Below are 16,782 nucleotides of genomic sequence, written 5' to 3' on the forward strand. Positions count from 1 at the left end.
ATATTACAATAACAAGACTAAAACAACATCTAGAATATAGAATATACAAAAAGCCAAGTTCTAACCAAGAAACAATTAGATACCACTCAAAAATGCCGTTATACGTCAAGTACAATATATATAAAATGGAATATGACAAAATAAAAAACCGGACAACCCAAGAAGTACACGTATATGAAGACCTCATGGAATTAAGAACGAAATTTCTCCTAGCAGGATACCCGCAAAGACTGTTAAACCGATGGGAAACCAAACTTAATAACCCACAAACGCTTAACCAAAATAAACAAGTAACTAAAACAAAATATATTAAATTTCCTTATATCAAAGGCTTATATGAACAAATCAATACAGAAATAAAAAGAATAAACTACAAATTAGCACCAACATATCAAAAAATGGAGAGCAAGCTGTTAACCTCGAACCCGTTAAAAAACCAACAAATACCGACCGAAGCTCAAAGTGCAGTATATAAAATTCCGTGTACCTGCAAAAATAAAAAATATTACATAGGAGAAACAAAAAGAAAAGTAAAAATTAGACTGAAAGAACATATAGCAGATCTAAAATACAATAGAATTAATTCTGCATTTTACGAACATTGTACTCTAAATAACTGCAACATAGACAAAGATAACGTCAAAATACTGCATAAAGAAAAATTAACGTTGACAACCGGAAGTTTAAAGAAACCATAGTAATTATAAAAAGTAAACACAATATAAATAAAAACCTAAGCCTTAAAATAAACGACAACTGGCTTAATATATTATAAAAAACAATTTCTTTTTGAAAAAAATAAGCCTGCAAAAAAGTTTTAGTAAACGACCACAAAGCGGCGAACGCCATACGTGGCAACACTGGCCGTACCAATGTAAACATCAAGGAGGGGTGGAAGAGAAAAAGGGGGCGGAAACAGTTTTTAAAAATCTTTCATATTTGCAATATATTTTTATGTTTTACAGCGAACTTTTAAAGTTATAATACACCTTTTATAGTCGATGAACTTCTTACAACGTAATGTATACAGTTAACAAGATTTACATTTTTTTAAAAAAGATAATCAACAGTTGACTGAGGAGGGGCAGGGCCCGAAACGTGTACAGACAGAGTACCGTATCAACGAGAACGAATAAAGATATCTGATAGAAAACTTGTCAAGTGTCTTTGAAGAAAAAACACACAACATTAGAGTTTATCAAGTCTAAATTATAGAACAAGACACGGTTTTATAAAACAAATTATTATATTTATTAATTTTTCAGAAAGAAGGAAAACACCATCAACACGCATATATGTTTCAATGTCTGACAAGTAATTTTTAAAGTATACTGACATAATGAAGGTTTTAATGTATTGTTAGAACACGATAGATTTTTTACACACTCTCACAGGATATAATGCAAAAAGTTTTGTTTCGATAATTTTCCAGTATGGAGTATTTTTTAAATGTAGAAAATGTTCCAATTTATTATACCTTAATGCTTCGAAATGAATCTGTGGTTGTCAATGCGGTAATCAAATCCAAACTACATTTTCTTAAGTCTACCGTATATATTTGCTGAAAATGAATAATATTTCGTAAGCACGTATGTGTTTTATTTTGAATAAAGTATAAATTACTTATTGTTATTCTGTAGATAGTCAAAACAATTATCGTTTGTGTTGAAATAGATGATTATGGTATTTTTATGTACTATACATTATACTTTAGATATGCTATATTTTATACTTTTATATTAGTACCACTACGGAAGACAAAATTGCAGATTATAAAATAACCACGCTTTTGGATAAATTAAAAAGTATTTTGATAAGTTTATTTGTTATTAACATTAACAAATAAAACTTATCAAACTAAATGTATTTTTGTTATTTATAAAGTACACTGATTTCTATGTAATGTCTGTAATATAAGTAACTGGATATTTATATACATTTGATATTTTTTAATTTTAAAATATACAAATAAATATAATATAATTTATCTGTAGGAATAGAGAAAAATATCACATCTTTTAAATTACTTTTTATTGGAATAATCTATTACATTTCTCTTATATCTTCGACATAGCACACAGACAGCAATACAATGGATACCTGCTCCGTGGTAGTAAATATACGTGAATTCTATAACCGGTTGTTACAAACTGTACAATCTTAAATCCTTTTCACTTGAAACGAAATAGTTTAATAAATTAAACACTCTACTTGAGCGTTCGTTTACAGAAAAGAATTGACACATTCATTGTAACATGCATATATATGACTGAATACACCACTCCTCTGATAAGATACAGGCAGTAAATTTACTCGCATTCAGCATTACGGATAATTTATTTAGCTGGAAAAAACAAGTTTTAACTTGATTTGCGAATGCACCGTTGAAATTAAGTAAACAAAAGAACCTATAAAATCTTCTGCAGTCTCTGCATTGAGCAAAACGCAAAAATTGTCACGACAAAGGCTAGGACTGTCAGTACGCTATAAGATCCTGCACAAATGACAAAATAGAACAGCTCTATGACAGATCGTTCGGGTATTGTGTTTGGACGAGTCTACTTTCAGAACCTTCCTCGGACACTACGAAGAAACCGGTTTTATCGGGCCTGGATGCCGTAATGGCGGATCGCCAACGCTGCTATCAGGAGATTAAATTTTGTGTCGTCTTTCATAAAATACCGATCACGTACTGTACGTTCTTCAGTGCTGTATAACTGTGGAGCGAACAAATAGACTGATCGGTGTTTCGACGAACTGGCAGGAATAGATCATATGACTTGAGTTACGGATCGTACAAGATTAAGAGAAAGCATGTGTTGATGTCAGTTCTACAGAGGAAAAAAACATTATCTAGACGGTAGCTCGTTCACTGAAACTGATTTTGTCTGACGTCTGGCCCTTTCTGGCTCCTATATGGAAATACTGTACGTAGAATTATTCGCCGGCTGAATGGAACACTCAAACAAAACTGTGTGAAGAAAAAAGTGAAAAAGATTGAATTTTGTGAGTTTTAACTCTATAATTCTTTGTTATCAGGTGTAGTATTTCAAACAGCGAGACAAATGTGTACTGGTTTAGCAACACAATTTATTATTTGACTTTCTCTTCTACATATGCATTTCGGGTTAACGTAATATCTCAATCCGTTTTAGTAAATTTGTACGTGTTTTTTAAAAGAACAAGTATAGGTGGAAATTCGGATTCAAGTACAGTACATATCTAGTGTTTATAATTTTATATACATCTTAATCCGACGAGGATTATTAGACAATACATTTTATAAAATTTAATATTTTCTTTTTCTTATGGCTTGTTTATATTAAATTTAAACAAGACAGATGCTTACTTATTCTACTATTATAAACTATTCTCATTAAAAGTAAAAAAAAAATCCTCAAAAGAAACATAAATAACTATTAAGCAACAATTTCTACAAAGCCATTACTCTCACATTAGTACACTTAACTTAGTACAAATTTAGGGTTGGGTTTTTGTGCGAAAGGAACGGTTTGCATTTGCAAGGAACCATTGTCTAGAAGAAAGCTAAGCAACGGAAAGTGATTTGGTCTTTCCGGTTCTATATGGGCATATTGGACGTAGGACATGCAAAAACTCAAGCTTTGATCAAAAGATTAGCTGAAAGGATTCTCCAGGAAGGGTGGTCCAACATTCCACAAGATCTTTGACGTGCTTACGTCATATCGATGCCTAGGCGAGTTTCCAAAGTGTACGGTACTGAGGAAGACCCACGAAGTAGTAATTGCACGCGAAGGTTGGATGCGTGTAAATTAACTGCCTTCGACATTTTGGAGGAATAAACCATTCTTGGGTGTACAGGCATCTGTTACAATGATTGAGCCAAATTTTTCTATAAACCAAAGCTGAGTAGAATAGGTCTACTTTATTCTACGACTCGTTTTAAATGCATACGAGTTCAGTTTTCCTACCGGTTACAACGATCACAATGGACTGCGCGTATATTTATTTAAACTGGTAAAGTACTAATGTATTGTACAATCTTAAACACTATAAAAAATTTTTTCTTACAATATTTTCTACAATTGTAAATTATTTCGTGTAATTAAGTAAGTTTAGATATATTCATTGATTAAGAAAAACGTAGATTTTTTTAAGAATCATTTTTATTTTGAATAAATTTATATACAAATAGAAGAATTGTTTTTTAGTTTTACATTTATATACACTTATGCTTCATTCTGGTATTTATTTTAGATGATTACTTTTACTTGGTTTGTGAGTAATCTGTTGATAATCAGCCTTTTCACTATGCCAATACTTTACGTGCAAGAGAGGTAAGTTTATTTTCTTCTCATAAGATACAAGCTAAATGGATCTAAGAAATGATTTCTTATTTTAAAAATATTTCTCAATATTTACGGTTAAGATATTTATATCTGACTTTATTTGTTAACTATAATTTACATTTCATATTTAAACTGTTCTATGGACAAAATAACAACGCTAACTCGATAACTCAGAAATTCCAGTGCTTAATAGCTTTAATGTTCTGTATATTTCATTGATTATAAGTGATAGCTATCGAAGTTCAAATATTGTTTTATATTTCTAAAGATGATTTGCAGAAAGTGTGTTTTAATAGACAAACGCGTATGTTAACGACACAAACTCGTTAATATTATTAATGCAAATATAAATGATTCGAAATTTTTCAGATGGCCAAAACTGGGATTTGCTGTGTTATTCGCCTATATATTCGGAGGATTAGCTTTGTATATTTCCTATATATTTTCTTATGAATGTTATGGGATTATCTCAAAACAAATTGATTTTAGGTATGTATTAATTTAATCAACTAAAATCATTTAAAACTACACGTTTAAAACTACATTTTGCTACATTTCTGTCTTATCTAATTTATTCCTTTTTCTCTTTATTTTAACTATATGTTTAGTACAGGGTGAGAAAAAATTTAATATTGTAATATTAAATAACGCTATTTAATAAATATGGAAAAGAATGGTATGTTATGAAACAGACAAGAACGTAGACATGAAAAAGAAATGTAAAATAATAAGAAATTAGGCTGTATTTAGATAAAAGAAAGTATATTAAATGAGCCGAAAGTCATTTTCAAAAACACGCAAGCAATTTTTAAAAAAACATTATGTAAAATATATACAACATAGAGAGTATTGCTCAACACTGTACATAAAAATTAAATTTCGGAAAAATATAATATGTTTGGTCCCTTTTGTAACTAACAAACTTTGTAAAATTATGCAAAATACTGACAGTAATAATTATAAAACTTTAATAGATTCAGAAAAACAAAGGATAAAGTGTAAATAATAACGTTTTTGTGACGCTCTATTTGTTATATAAGACTAAGAAGTCGACTGTTAAATAAAAAAGTCCTAAAACCGGGATAAGCGATACGCTACAGTATACAAAATCACTATAGAAACGGCTTTCTAGTACTAGCCCCGGGGCAGTAAATATATGCTCATACCCTTGTGATTGTTATATCCGGCAAGAATATTATATCTATTTGCATTTGAAACGAGGTTTCTTAAATAAATAAAGTACTTCACCTTTGGTTTACAAAAATAGTTGGCTCAATCACCGTAACAGGTGTACAACGTCCACATTCTCTTCAGCTGTGTTTTGTTTAGGGCTTGCTTTTTCGCACTTCGTTATTAGGGATACGTCAAAGGATTTCGAAAGGATTATGATCGGGGGAATTTGGAACCCATCAATTTTTCCGACGCTAAACAGTAGTAGACACTCAGTGCGAGATTGCGCGAGTGCTTGCTGGAAGATTGCATCTCTCTGCAAACGCAGATGGGATAAAAAAGACAGAGAATGCAGTTGTCAATTTTCTCATAGCATTGCGCATTGATAGTCCCATCACACGGAAGAAATCACCAGCGCCGGAATACCGAACACAACTCATCTTGAACTGTGCTTGAAAATTTGACATTTTCCTTCACACAGTTTTGTTTAAGTCCTTCATATGAGCCGGCAGATAATTACATTCAATATTTCTATAAGACTAGAAAGGGCAACTTCTTAAACCAAATCGTTTTTCTCCAAAGAGTTTCCGTCCAGACGATAGTACTTTTCCTACGCAAAGAGGTTTAAGCTTACTCTTGTACTCAGCGCCGGATTAAGCCTCTAGCGGGCCCTAGACAAAATTTAAATTGGGGCCCCATTTAAATAAGTTGCTTCTGAACAAATCTTATATAATGTGACATTAGCGTAGCTAGCATGGGTGACACCCGGTGCGGATATCGTGGTGTCACTCCAAGTCACACCGTAGTGTCACCCTTTTTATCTCTTTTATAAAACACTATTGAATAGTAATATCTTCGCACTCGGGCAACTTGAACGCTATATCGAATATGCGATGTCGCGACGTATAAGTTTAGATTTAGAAAATAAATCATAACCATACGTCAGTACTACCACGAGAGGCGGCCCTAGGAATAGTTCTAGATCAGTGGTTCCCAACCGGTGTTCCGCGGAACACTGGTGTTCCGTAAGCATCTCCTAAGTGTTCCGCAGATTTAGTCGCAAATCAGAAAGTATACAATCGTATTCGATCCGCCGAATATTAAAAAATTAAAATCATAAAATTTTCATAAACTTAAATATATATGTACGACTCGTACTTATCGAGTGTACTACTGTTTCGAATAAGATAAGGCAATGATGAAAACTGAATGAAATATGTAAAAAACATCAGGCACAAGTTTCCCATTAAAGTTATTTAGGTATATTTTTTCCTGTCTTAGAATTGGCGTTAATAATATGAGTAGAGATTTTGAATTATAACTGCTCAATTCTAATAAAATAACTGATGACAAGCTTATGTATTTCATATTAACTTAGGTAAGTGTTCCGCTAAAGAAAATTGCTTACAAAAGTGTTCCGCATCCTAGAAAAGGTTGGGAACCACTGTTCTAGATGGTGCGAGAGATCTCGTGGCGTGTATATTACTTCTGACGCACGGGTGGCTGTTGATCCTTTTTTTTTTTTCTAGGTAATAGCTAGTCGAGCGGAGCTTAGTAGGAATTGTTAAATACAGCCTTTTCTGTCCTATCGAATTTCTTACATAATTTTTAACTCGTTTTGAAACAGAGAAATCTGCACTGAAGCCAGGCCCCTCCGAATTACGGGCCCTAGACATTTGTCTACTTTGCCTATTCGATAATCCGGCCCTGCTTGTACTGTACGTATCGTAAGTAAAGTCATGTGACCTATTCCTATCAATTCGTTGAGACACCGGTCAATCTATACGTTCGCTCCACAGTTATACAGGATGCAAGAACGTACCAAGTGGGAATTTCATAAAAGCCAACACAAAATTCGATCTTCCCACAGCAGTCGTTGGCGATCTGCCGTTATGGCATGCAAGCACGATGAAACCGGTTAAGCCAATTCATTCTTGTAAATGACAGCTCAAGTAGCGCACTTCATTTGTTAAAGGAGTTTCGTTTCAAGTGCAAAGGCTTGTTTTGTTACTGTTTATAACAATCTCGAATTGGATTCGCATATTGGAACGGGGAAGGTATTTTCAGTTGTGAAAGAAGCAGAAATAAGATTAACACATTAGAGTAAAACTAATATTGTAAGGTACTTCGTTATATAAGAATGTTGTTTTGTTTGCAACGTGTATGAAAGGAAATTCGTACTTAATTACTTTTAATTTACTTAAAATTATATTTCGAGAAAGCAATGTAACTAGTCATAGAAATTATTAGTATTTGTAATTATAACAAATTTTATAATAGAATTGTGTATAAAATTTATGCTGTCGGGCGTTCTGTAAACTTGGAAATTATTGTTGGTGTAAGAGTATTTCGTGACGGATGCGGAATCATTATTTATCTGCAATTAATCCAAGAACAGCTATAACTGTATTCATATAATGATTTCTTTGATAATTGCTATTCTTTAGTAACAGATAGAACAAAGTTATGTATTAACAACAGTAAGGAGGGATAGAACTGTTAATAATATTTTTTCCCCCTAAAGTGTAAATGTTTAAATTGCTGGATGGAATACTCCACTCTAATAATATAAAATTATAGATAAGAACAATTGTTATTGTTTCTCCAACATCACGATGCAGTAATGATGGCTAAACATGTACAGAACAGGCATTATTTTTCACAATTACAGCGTGTTTTCTTTTCGAAGCATACTTTAAAACCAAATCTCATTCTCAGTGCATGCAGAGGTTTCCTTTCAAATCCTTCGATTTGTCTTCGTCTTGTTTCTTCTTTTGCTTTATCTAAAGGAGTACAGAGATGATTCTTGAAAAGGAACGTTGCCACTAGCTTTCAATAATGTTTCTATATTCGGCATGACTACAAAGGTGAATCGCCACGTGCGTTTGTGCTTACAATGAACACTTCCAACATGTAAACTGTAAAATGTAAACTTTTACAGATTGAGTTATAAGAAAAATAACGTTTGATCTAATTTTAAAGCTCTGCACCGTCTATCTTTTGCAGAGTACAAAACGTATTCTTAATCGCACACAAATGTGACATTTATCATGATTACGTGCATTTACGAAAAGAACTCGATCGCACTACACTCTGTAAAACAAAAGATCCAGTTGTATTTCTTTCAATTGACATGATTAGAAATGACTTTTTCATAGAACTATATTTGAAAATTTAAAGACTGAACATTGTAAAATACCGTAAATATTGTACTCTATTGTAAATATATGAAAACATGTATAAACTAATATATTTCCATTGTTTCATACCTAGAAAAATTGAGAAGTATATGAAAATTCATACTAAACCTTACTACAGTCATCTCAGTATATATTCTTTCGGATTGCTTGTTGGAATTATTCTAAATTCGAAAACTGTGAAGATTAAAAAAGTAAGCGAACTCTTTCATTTACTCTAAAGAATAAAATTTACAGGATGACGCACTTACACTTTTACTTTTGACCGAAGATATGAAATTTAGTAAAGTGTTGTTTTGTGTATTTCAGGCAATTTTAATTTCTGGGTGGTGTGTTTCCATAGTTTTGATGTCGATCGTGATCTTCCTTCCTTATCCATACATCAACCAGATTAATGTAGATCATAAAGATATGATGATACTTCAGTCTGTTCTTCCATTTTTATGGGCATTAGGCATAGCCTGGGTGTGTGTAGTGTGCACGACAGGATATGGAGGTTGGTTAATAATTTTAATGAAGATAAAATAAACTTAAAGATTAAATCGAATATTAACATATCTTACAATATACTAGAAATGGTTTGATCATGATGATAATAATAATAATAGTAATAATAACCGCAGAGCCCAAACTGTTAGGAGTTAACTTAGGAAATAATTCAAATATTTGAAAATTTATTGTATAATTGTCTTTCTCATATAAACTATTTAAAAAATCAAAAATGATTTGTTTCAGGAATAGTGAATCGATTTTTATCACTTAAACCATTCGTGATACTGAATCGTCTAATCGTTTGGATATATATTTTGCATGTGTTGGTAATCCTGTATATTTTTGGAAAAGCAAGGAAAGCCCAAATGATATCGGATCTAGATTTGGTAAAAATACTAAAATTTTTACTTAAGTTTAAAACATTGCAAAAGAAGTATTGATTTATGTTTGTTTATATTTTATTTGTAGTGGATGGTGTTTTCATTTGTGATGTTTCTCACCTTAATTGCTTCATTTCTATTCTACACATTCATCGAAGCACCCGTTTCTTACTTAATATCAAAAATGTTTGCACTGTCAACGTCAAAAACGTTTCTGGTGACTTGGCCGAAACGCTATGACATCCAAACACGCAATAGCAATTTGTAAACCATGCCGAAACAACGGATATGTAAAATAAAACAGAACAGAAACTTTAAATATTGTGTCTCATACGATTATGATGACGACGAAAATTCTTTTCTTTGACTCTCATTCCCCTAGTTTCTCTTCGCTTTGTGTTACATGCAGAAATTTCATAGTATTTGTTAATAGTAAAATTAAAGAACAACAAAATAAACTCTCTCTTTGAAGAATAATATTTATGTCTTTTCAAGACACAATGTAGTGACGTAAACTTAAACACTGGGCGAATTTTTCATCCTTTTTATTCGGTTGGAACGCTTTTTTATTACATAACGCGTTTCGGGCCGATGCCCCTCTTCAGCCAACTAAACATTAAAAAGTGAGAGATGACTATATACAAATATTTAAAATAAATATCGTGACAGTATACATAATTAGTTTTTTAGAGGTTGTTACCTTCTAAATCCTGGTAAGAGCTTGTATACCGTTAAAAGCTGGTCCGTACCTCATTCGGTAGTTTAGACGGATGTAATAGTCCAAGGGTACGAATCTTGATAAAAATTCCATAAAAAAGGAAGGTTTAGTATCAGTCTGTAGAAGTATACGGGGTTATTCTTTCACAAATCATATTCGTGAAACCATACCTGAGATTCGTCTTCCGGTGTGTTGTCTAACACTGACAACATCATCCGAACTAATAACAAGCATTTTACATAGAGAAAAGAAGACATACAACAGAAAATTCAAAGAAAGTGTAGAAATCATTAAAAATAAAAATAAGACTTGCATAAATACTAATCTAAGCATAAAAATCAATGAAAACTGGATTAAATTACTATAAAATATACTATAAAATAAAAAACTGTTTTACGATCTGTTACGTCATTTGCATAGCGACAAATATTAAAAATACTAAAAGCGGGAAAAAATAGCAATGGCCACGTGCTATGTTCTAAAAAAATCACCGCTAAACCCCCCGAATAATTTTATCGGAAAAGAAACCTATTAAAAAAAAAAAGGAACATTCCCCTGCTAATGCTCGACCAGACATATGCAAATTAAAAATAGATCGTGCTCCGCAGTTGAGGTGGAGGAGTACGAGCTCAGTGTTAGACAACACACCGGAAGACGAATCTCAGGTATGGTTTCACGAATATGATTTGTGAAAGAATAACCCCGTATACTTCTACAGACTGATACTAAACCTTTCTTTTTTATGGAATTTTTATCAAGATTCGTACCCTTGGACTATTACATCCGTCTAAACTACCGAATGAGGTACGGACCAGCTTTTAACGGTATACAAGCTCTTACCAGGATTTAGAAGGTAACAACCTCTAAAAAACTAATTATGTATACTGTCACGATATTTATTTTAAATATTTGTATATAGTCATCTCTCACTTTTTAATGTTTAGTTGGCTGAAGAGGGGCATCGGCCCGAAACGCGTTATGTAATAAAAAAGCGTTCCAACCGAATAAAAAGGATGAAAAATTCGCCCAGTGTTTAAGTTTACGTCACTACATTGTGTCTTCGAAAGAAAAGAAAAGAAACGAAAATACAAAACACGGTTTCCTCAAGATAGATTTATGTCTTTTATTAATTACTTTTTTCGAATATTAGTTTTACATCTTATAATATAATCGAGATAGGTTAATAATAATAATAATAATAAAAGCAGGCCCAAACGGTTCGGAGTTGAAAGTTCAAATTCGGTACACAGTTAGGGTACGGCATGAGAACGTACACTAAGAAGGGAGTTTTTGAATTCCCCCTGCGGGGGAGAGGGAGAGGATTAAGGCTTACTCTGAAGAACTTGGCTTCTATTGTACTGTTTTAGATGCGGTTTTTTGCGTTTTTGACTGCGTTTTAGTTGGATATGCCATGAGAATGCACATTAAGAAGGAATTTTTGGAAATTCAACTCTCCCAGGGAAAAGGAGGAGAGAGTTAATTTTAGTCAGTATAAAGTGTAAATAATAAAGAAGGAAAGTAAATAGTGTCACATATAGTATACGTTTTAGAAATTAATAAATATTTTAATCATTTCCATTGTTCGGGTAACCCAAAAACAATAAATCCAGAATAAACGAATTTGAACGAATACTTAATAAAACATTTAACATCTTCTATCGCTGAAAATACTTTATTTAATTAAAAACAAACGTTTTCATCCTAATGGAATTGGCCATCCTCAGGTGAACTGGCATTCGAACGTATTTCAAAATTGTAATAAATGGAACATTCAATCATTATATATTCAAATTTAAAACGAAAAAATAGATAAAATTAACAAAATAAAATATACTCAATACACTAAAGCCATAACAATATAAATAATAAAATAAATACATAAAAAGACATCACAATATAAGGGCAGATACGGACTACGAATGTTTATATTTTAATTTTTTCTTTTATGTAGAACTTCCATGCAGAAGCTAATCCATCCGCATCCCTTGCATTAATACAGCCGTCTCTTAATTTACTTTTATAGAATTCAATCTTTCCTTGTTGCAAAGGTAATGATGGGGACCGCATGGTCTTGAATATAGTTCCTTCAGTCCACTTAACTATAGAGTCCTCCGCTTGTGCCATACTTGACAAAACTGTACTGCAGTGTTCTTTATTAATGTCATATTTGGGTTTCTTAAATCTAATAGCTAAATTCCTTCTTGTGACTCCAATATAGTCCTTCTTAATTCCTAACTGTTGATTTTCAAACGGAATTCTATACACGTCCGCTTTTTCTTCTTTCTTAAGCATGTCTTTGTCATATCTGAGAACACTATACAAATTAGGAGCTCTTTTGTAAACTATTTTGCAGTGCTTTTTGTCCGATACTTGCTTCATGATATCCTTGATGTTTTTATTATAAGTGAACTTGGCGATTTTTAACTGATTTGTTTGAGTTTCCTAACCCTTTGCCTCCTTCATAGCTTTTAATTATCCCTTCTATTGTACTTTTTTAATATCCCAAGTTTGAAGCTATTTCTTTGATTCTATTGATCTCCTTCATCCTGTCTAGTACATTAGAGCAATATGAACACGCTCTTCTAATGAGTGCAGGAAAAGCTGACAGTTTGTATCTACACGGGTCGTTCGAGTTAGCTGGAATGTAAAGAGGACTGTGGGTTGGTTTTATGTAAATACCTGTTGTTATACAATATATTTTCAATTGTATGTCTATATCTAGAAAATCTATTCGTTCGTGACTCTTTTGCTCTAGTTTAAGTTTAATCCATCATCGTTGATGTTGTTGATTGCTTGTACGAACTCGTGTATTCTCTTGCCGTTTTTCTAAATAATGCACACATCGTCCACATATCTTTTGTAAAATAATATATCCTTTCTGAATCCGTTAATAATGTGTTTCTCCAAGTTGCGTAGAACCAGCTCATACCTCGTATAACAATCCTGACATCGGGCTTCTCATAGATACTCTTTTCTTTTGTCTGTATGCTTGTTTATCGAAACCGAAGAAGATGGCTTATCTCCTCGGATAGTTGCCAATGAATTATATGATGAAATTGTTATCATATAATTCCATAAAGGTTGTTTGAAATGAAAAAAATTATTCTTAATCACTGTAAAACAGTGACATATTTTTTGAAAACATTTTCGAATATTCGGTTCGATATTTTTTACAATGGTGGCCAGTGTACCTGTTAATTGTTTTGCAACTACATTTTATTTGATAAGCATTAACTAGTAACATTTATTTATTTTTTTGAAGTCTGAAGTTATATTTATAGTTACAACAATTTAGTCGTTTATATGGCACAAATTATCAGCAAATATATTTGATTTAATAATGAAATATTTTCACTATCTTACCCATTGCTTCCATGTCGCAATGTACAGTACAAAGAGAGAATACACGAATTAAAAAAACAAAAATTATTGGATATGTGGATAATGTTGTTTCTCGGTACTTGAAAGACGACTTTCATGAAAGTAATAAAATGAAAAATACAGTAAACCTGTCTTTATATCGCGCTTGTTGGGAGACCAAGAAAAAGCATGATATGTCCGGCAACGCGATATAACTGTGAGATTCAGGAGATTATTTTTCATGATTTTTTGTTAACAGTCGAATTATAAGAAACTTTTCTTTATTCCATTCGTTTCCTACGGAATTAGGAAATAAAAGACAATCGAAGGGTATTTTAACTGTTAACAATTGTCTGGGGGAAACTTGAGTTAGTAATTGGTCTTTGAAAAACACGTCCCTTCCCTAACCCTTGACCTGGAAAAGTTGCTAAATAAATTATAACAAATAATTATTGACGCGTGAGAAATTCGATATTTAAACAATTACACGGTGTGATTTGCGTATTTTAATTCTCACTACCCTAGCCGGCCCAGCGATGACACATTTGGAGTGTCATCACTACAAAACAGAAGTTCACCTGATCAAATTCCCACACCTACTGGGGATATTACGGCCGCACTTCCGATCGTCGGGGCGATCGTTTATTAAGGAGTATTCTTTATCTTGTGACCTTATCCTCCGGATTGTCTCCCTGCCACTTCAGGATCTTCCCTTCCACATCCCCGACTACTTGATCTACTGGGAAGAGGTAGGATGATTTACCGACTTTATCTAAACTCTGTCTCTCGGTCTGTTAGTTTATCAGTAGCTAAAAACGCGGAAACTGTATTCCTAGACCGCATTCAAGTCTCCTGTAATTTCTTGGACATTTCCTCATTGAATTTGTTGAGTTTTAATTATGGTTGATCTCTCTCGTGTATTGCCGACACCTTATCGACGATCGCTAACCTTCCCCCTCGCGCTACCTAGAAGAAGAACGCCATCCACTGACACCGCGAGCGGTCTTCACCCGACAAGACGTCAGAGAAAAGGGGTAAGCCTCGCGCCACAACTCCCGGCTTCTCACATAACCGATTACTAAAAATGGGCTTATACTAAACAGATTAGCCTATACATGCTATGGATTCTCTTTCCTCTATTCTTTCATCAGGAAGTGTTTCTGATATAAAATACGCTTAGTTTTTCAATACTGGTCAATTCACATAAAGGTATGAAATTTTGAATTGACAAAAACTTGCAGGTGAGGAAACAGTACTTAAAACCAATAAAATAAACAACGTTCAATATCAAAAGGAAACAGAAATGATAATTCATCTGTTGACCTGTTTTGCTTATTTAGATCTTCACGAATTATTTGGTTCACCTACAGTGGTAGTTTCGAGGACAATGGTATAAATAAAATACTGTATTTCGCTGCAAAAAGAAATTCAACGGCAATTAATAATTGAAAATTTATTGACTCGAATGCTTTTAAAATCTGGGAACTAAATAAAAGCGCGATATCGCATTTAAGTTTGACCCTACTCGAGACACGACTCCCTCTATCTCCCCATCCTCTCGACCTTTAACCTCCAACATTTAAGAGCATCGATTCCCCTAACACACAAATTTTCCTGCGGAGTTCTTAAATTTTCGACTAAAGCACTGGTGTTATTAATTTTAAAGTGGGAGAACAAAATGATGCCCCCCACACACTAATAACCATATATACAGAAAAACGCTCAACTGTTTTGCGTCATTTTCCCTGATGGCCATACGTTCCCTCTGTTATATATAACAGAGCCAAAAAGTAATTACATTCAATAAAATAAATGTAATTACTTTTTGGCTCTGTAATTACATGTAAATGTAATTACAGAGCCAAAACATGTAATTACATTTAAAATGTCCTGTAATTACATGTAATGTACATTTAAAATGGCTCTGTAATTTACATTTAAATTACAGAGCCACTTTACATGTAATTACATTTAAAATGATTTATGAAAAATAAATCATTTTAAATAAACATTATACTTTAAATACATTATATTATATTAAAATATTACAATATTTAAGTATGTTTTAAAAATAATGTAGAGATTTAAAATTATGTTTAATAGAATCTGATATGTAAAATAATAAAAGAGAGAATGAAACAAATATTTGAAACAGGGATTACACTGATTGTAATACAAACACAACGACTGATAGAAACAAATGATTAGTAAAACTAATCATTTACGGTTTGTATTTTTTAAAAATTGTATTTATAATTATTGTGTACGAATTTAATGTGAAGAGAAACTGAAGGTGGGCAGAAAGGATGATTAAAATACATTTCCCATAAGAAAAAGAGAATAATTTTGTTAGAATATGGCTTCCTTTAATAAACATTTGTGTTTTTGAGTAAGAAAAAGTTTATTAAACAATACAAAAAAGTTGACAACCTTGTTATTGGACTTTTGGTATTCTTTGTATTGGATATCTTTAATAATCGCTACCCTTACCTTTGTATTCTAATTGGTTCGGGAAATATTAAGGGATTGGGGGTCATACCGCCAGAACCATGGGCTTATTTTCCTGAAAATTTCTAAAAACATTTTGCCCTAATATACACCCTTCGTGGAAAATTTCAGAAACTTTCCACCAAAGACACAGGAGTTATTGTCCTTCAAAGTAGATAAAAATATCGTGCCCCCTACAAACATTGACATTCACACAGAGGGGGAAAAACCTATATTTGCATTTCTCGACATCTCAAGTACAAAAGTGTAAACTCTCTTAGAAACAACTGAGTGTTTCTTTAAGTCGAAATAACTACGAGATGGCATTTTCCTAACTCGAAATTTAAGAAAAACTAAAAATACTTTCTGACGTTTACTTCGCTGGTTCATTTTGCCAAGGATTGATCTTTATGTAGTTTCATTTTATGCTTTTAATTATTTCTCAATCACAATAGCAATTGAACAGCTTTTAAGTACATAAAAAGAGCATAAAATTCAAAATTTTATTAGGATTTACTATTTGTTTACATTTTGTAATATATTATCTTCAAATGTATTTTTGTATATTTATACTTAAACAATATTTCAGCATAATTACTTAAACAATAACTTCCATTATATTGTAGTTTCAGTTAATTTCATGGAAATTT

General features: G+C 32.4%; 1 protein-coding gene across 1 annotated transcript; it reads left to right on the plus strand.

The window, feature by feature from the left end:
* Window positions 1-8,733: 8,733 nt before the first annotated feature.
* LOC136977625 (nose resistant to fluoxetine protein 6-like) lies at window positions 8,734-9,835 on the plus strand. Its single transcript, XM_067273161.1, has 4 exons — window positions 8,734-8,889; window positions 9,005-9,191; window positions 9,431-9,573; window positions 9,656-9,835. Exons 1-4 carry the CDS (start codon window positions 8,734-8,736, stop codon window positions 9,833-9,835), a joined length of 666 nt encoding a protein of 221 aa, XP_067129262.1.
* The last annotated feature ends 6,947 nt before the right edge of the window (window positions 9,836-16,782 follow it).

This window comes from Centruroides vittatus, unplaced genomic scaffold (assembly GCF_030686945.1).
Source record: "Centruroides vittatus isolate TY-2023 unplaced genomic scaffold, ASM3068694v2 contig_461, whole genome shotgun sequence".
In the NCBI taxonomy this organism is placed as follows: Eukaryota; Metazoa; Arthropoda; class Arachnida; order Scorpiones; family Buthidae; genus Centruroides; species Centruroides vittatus.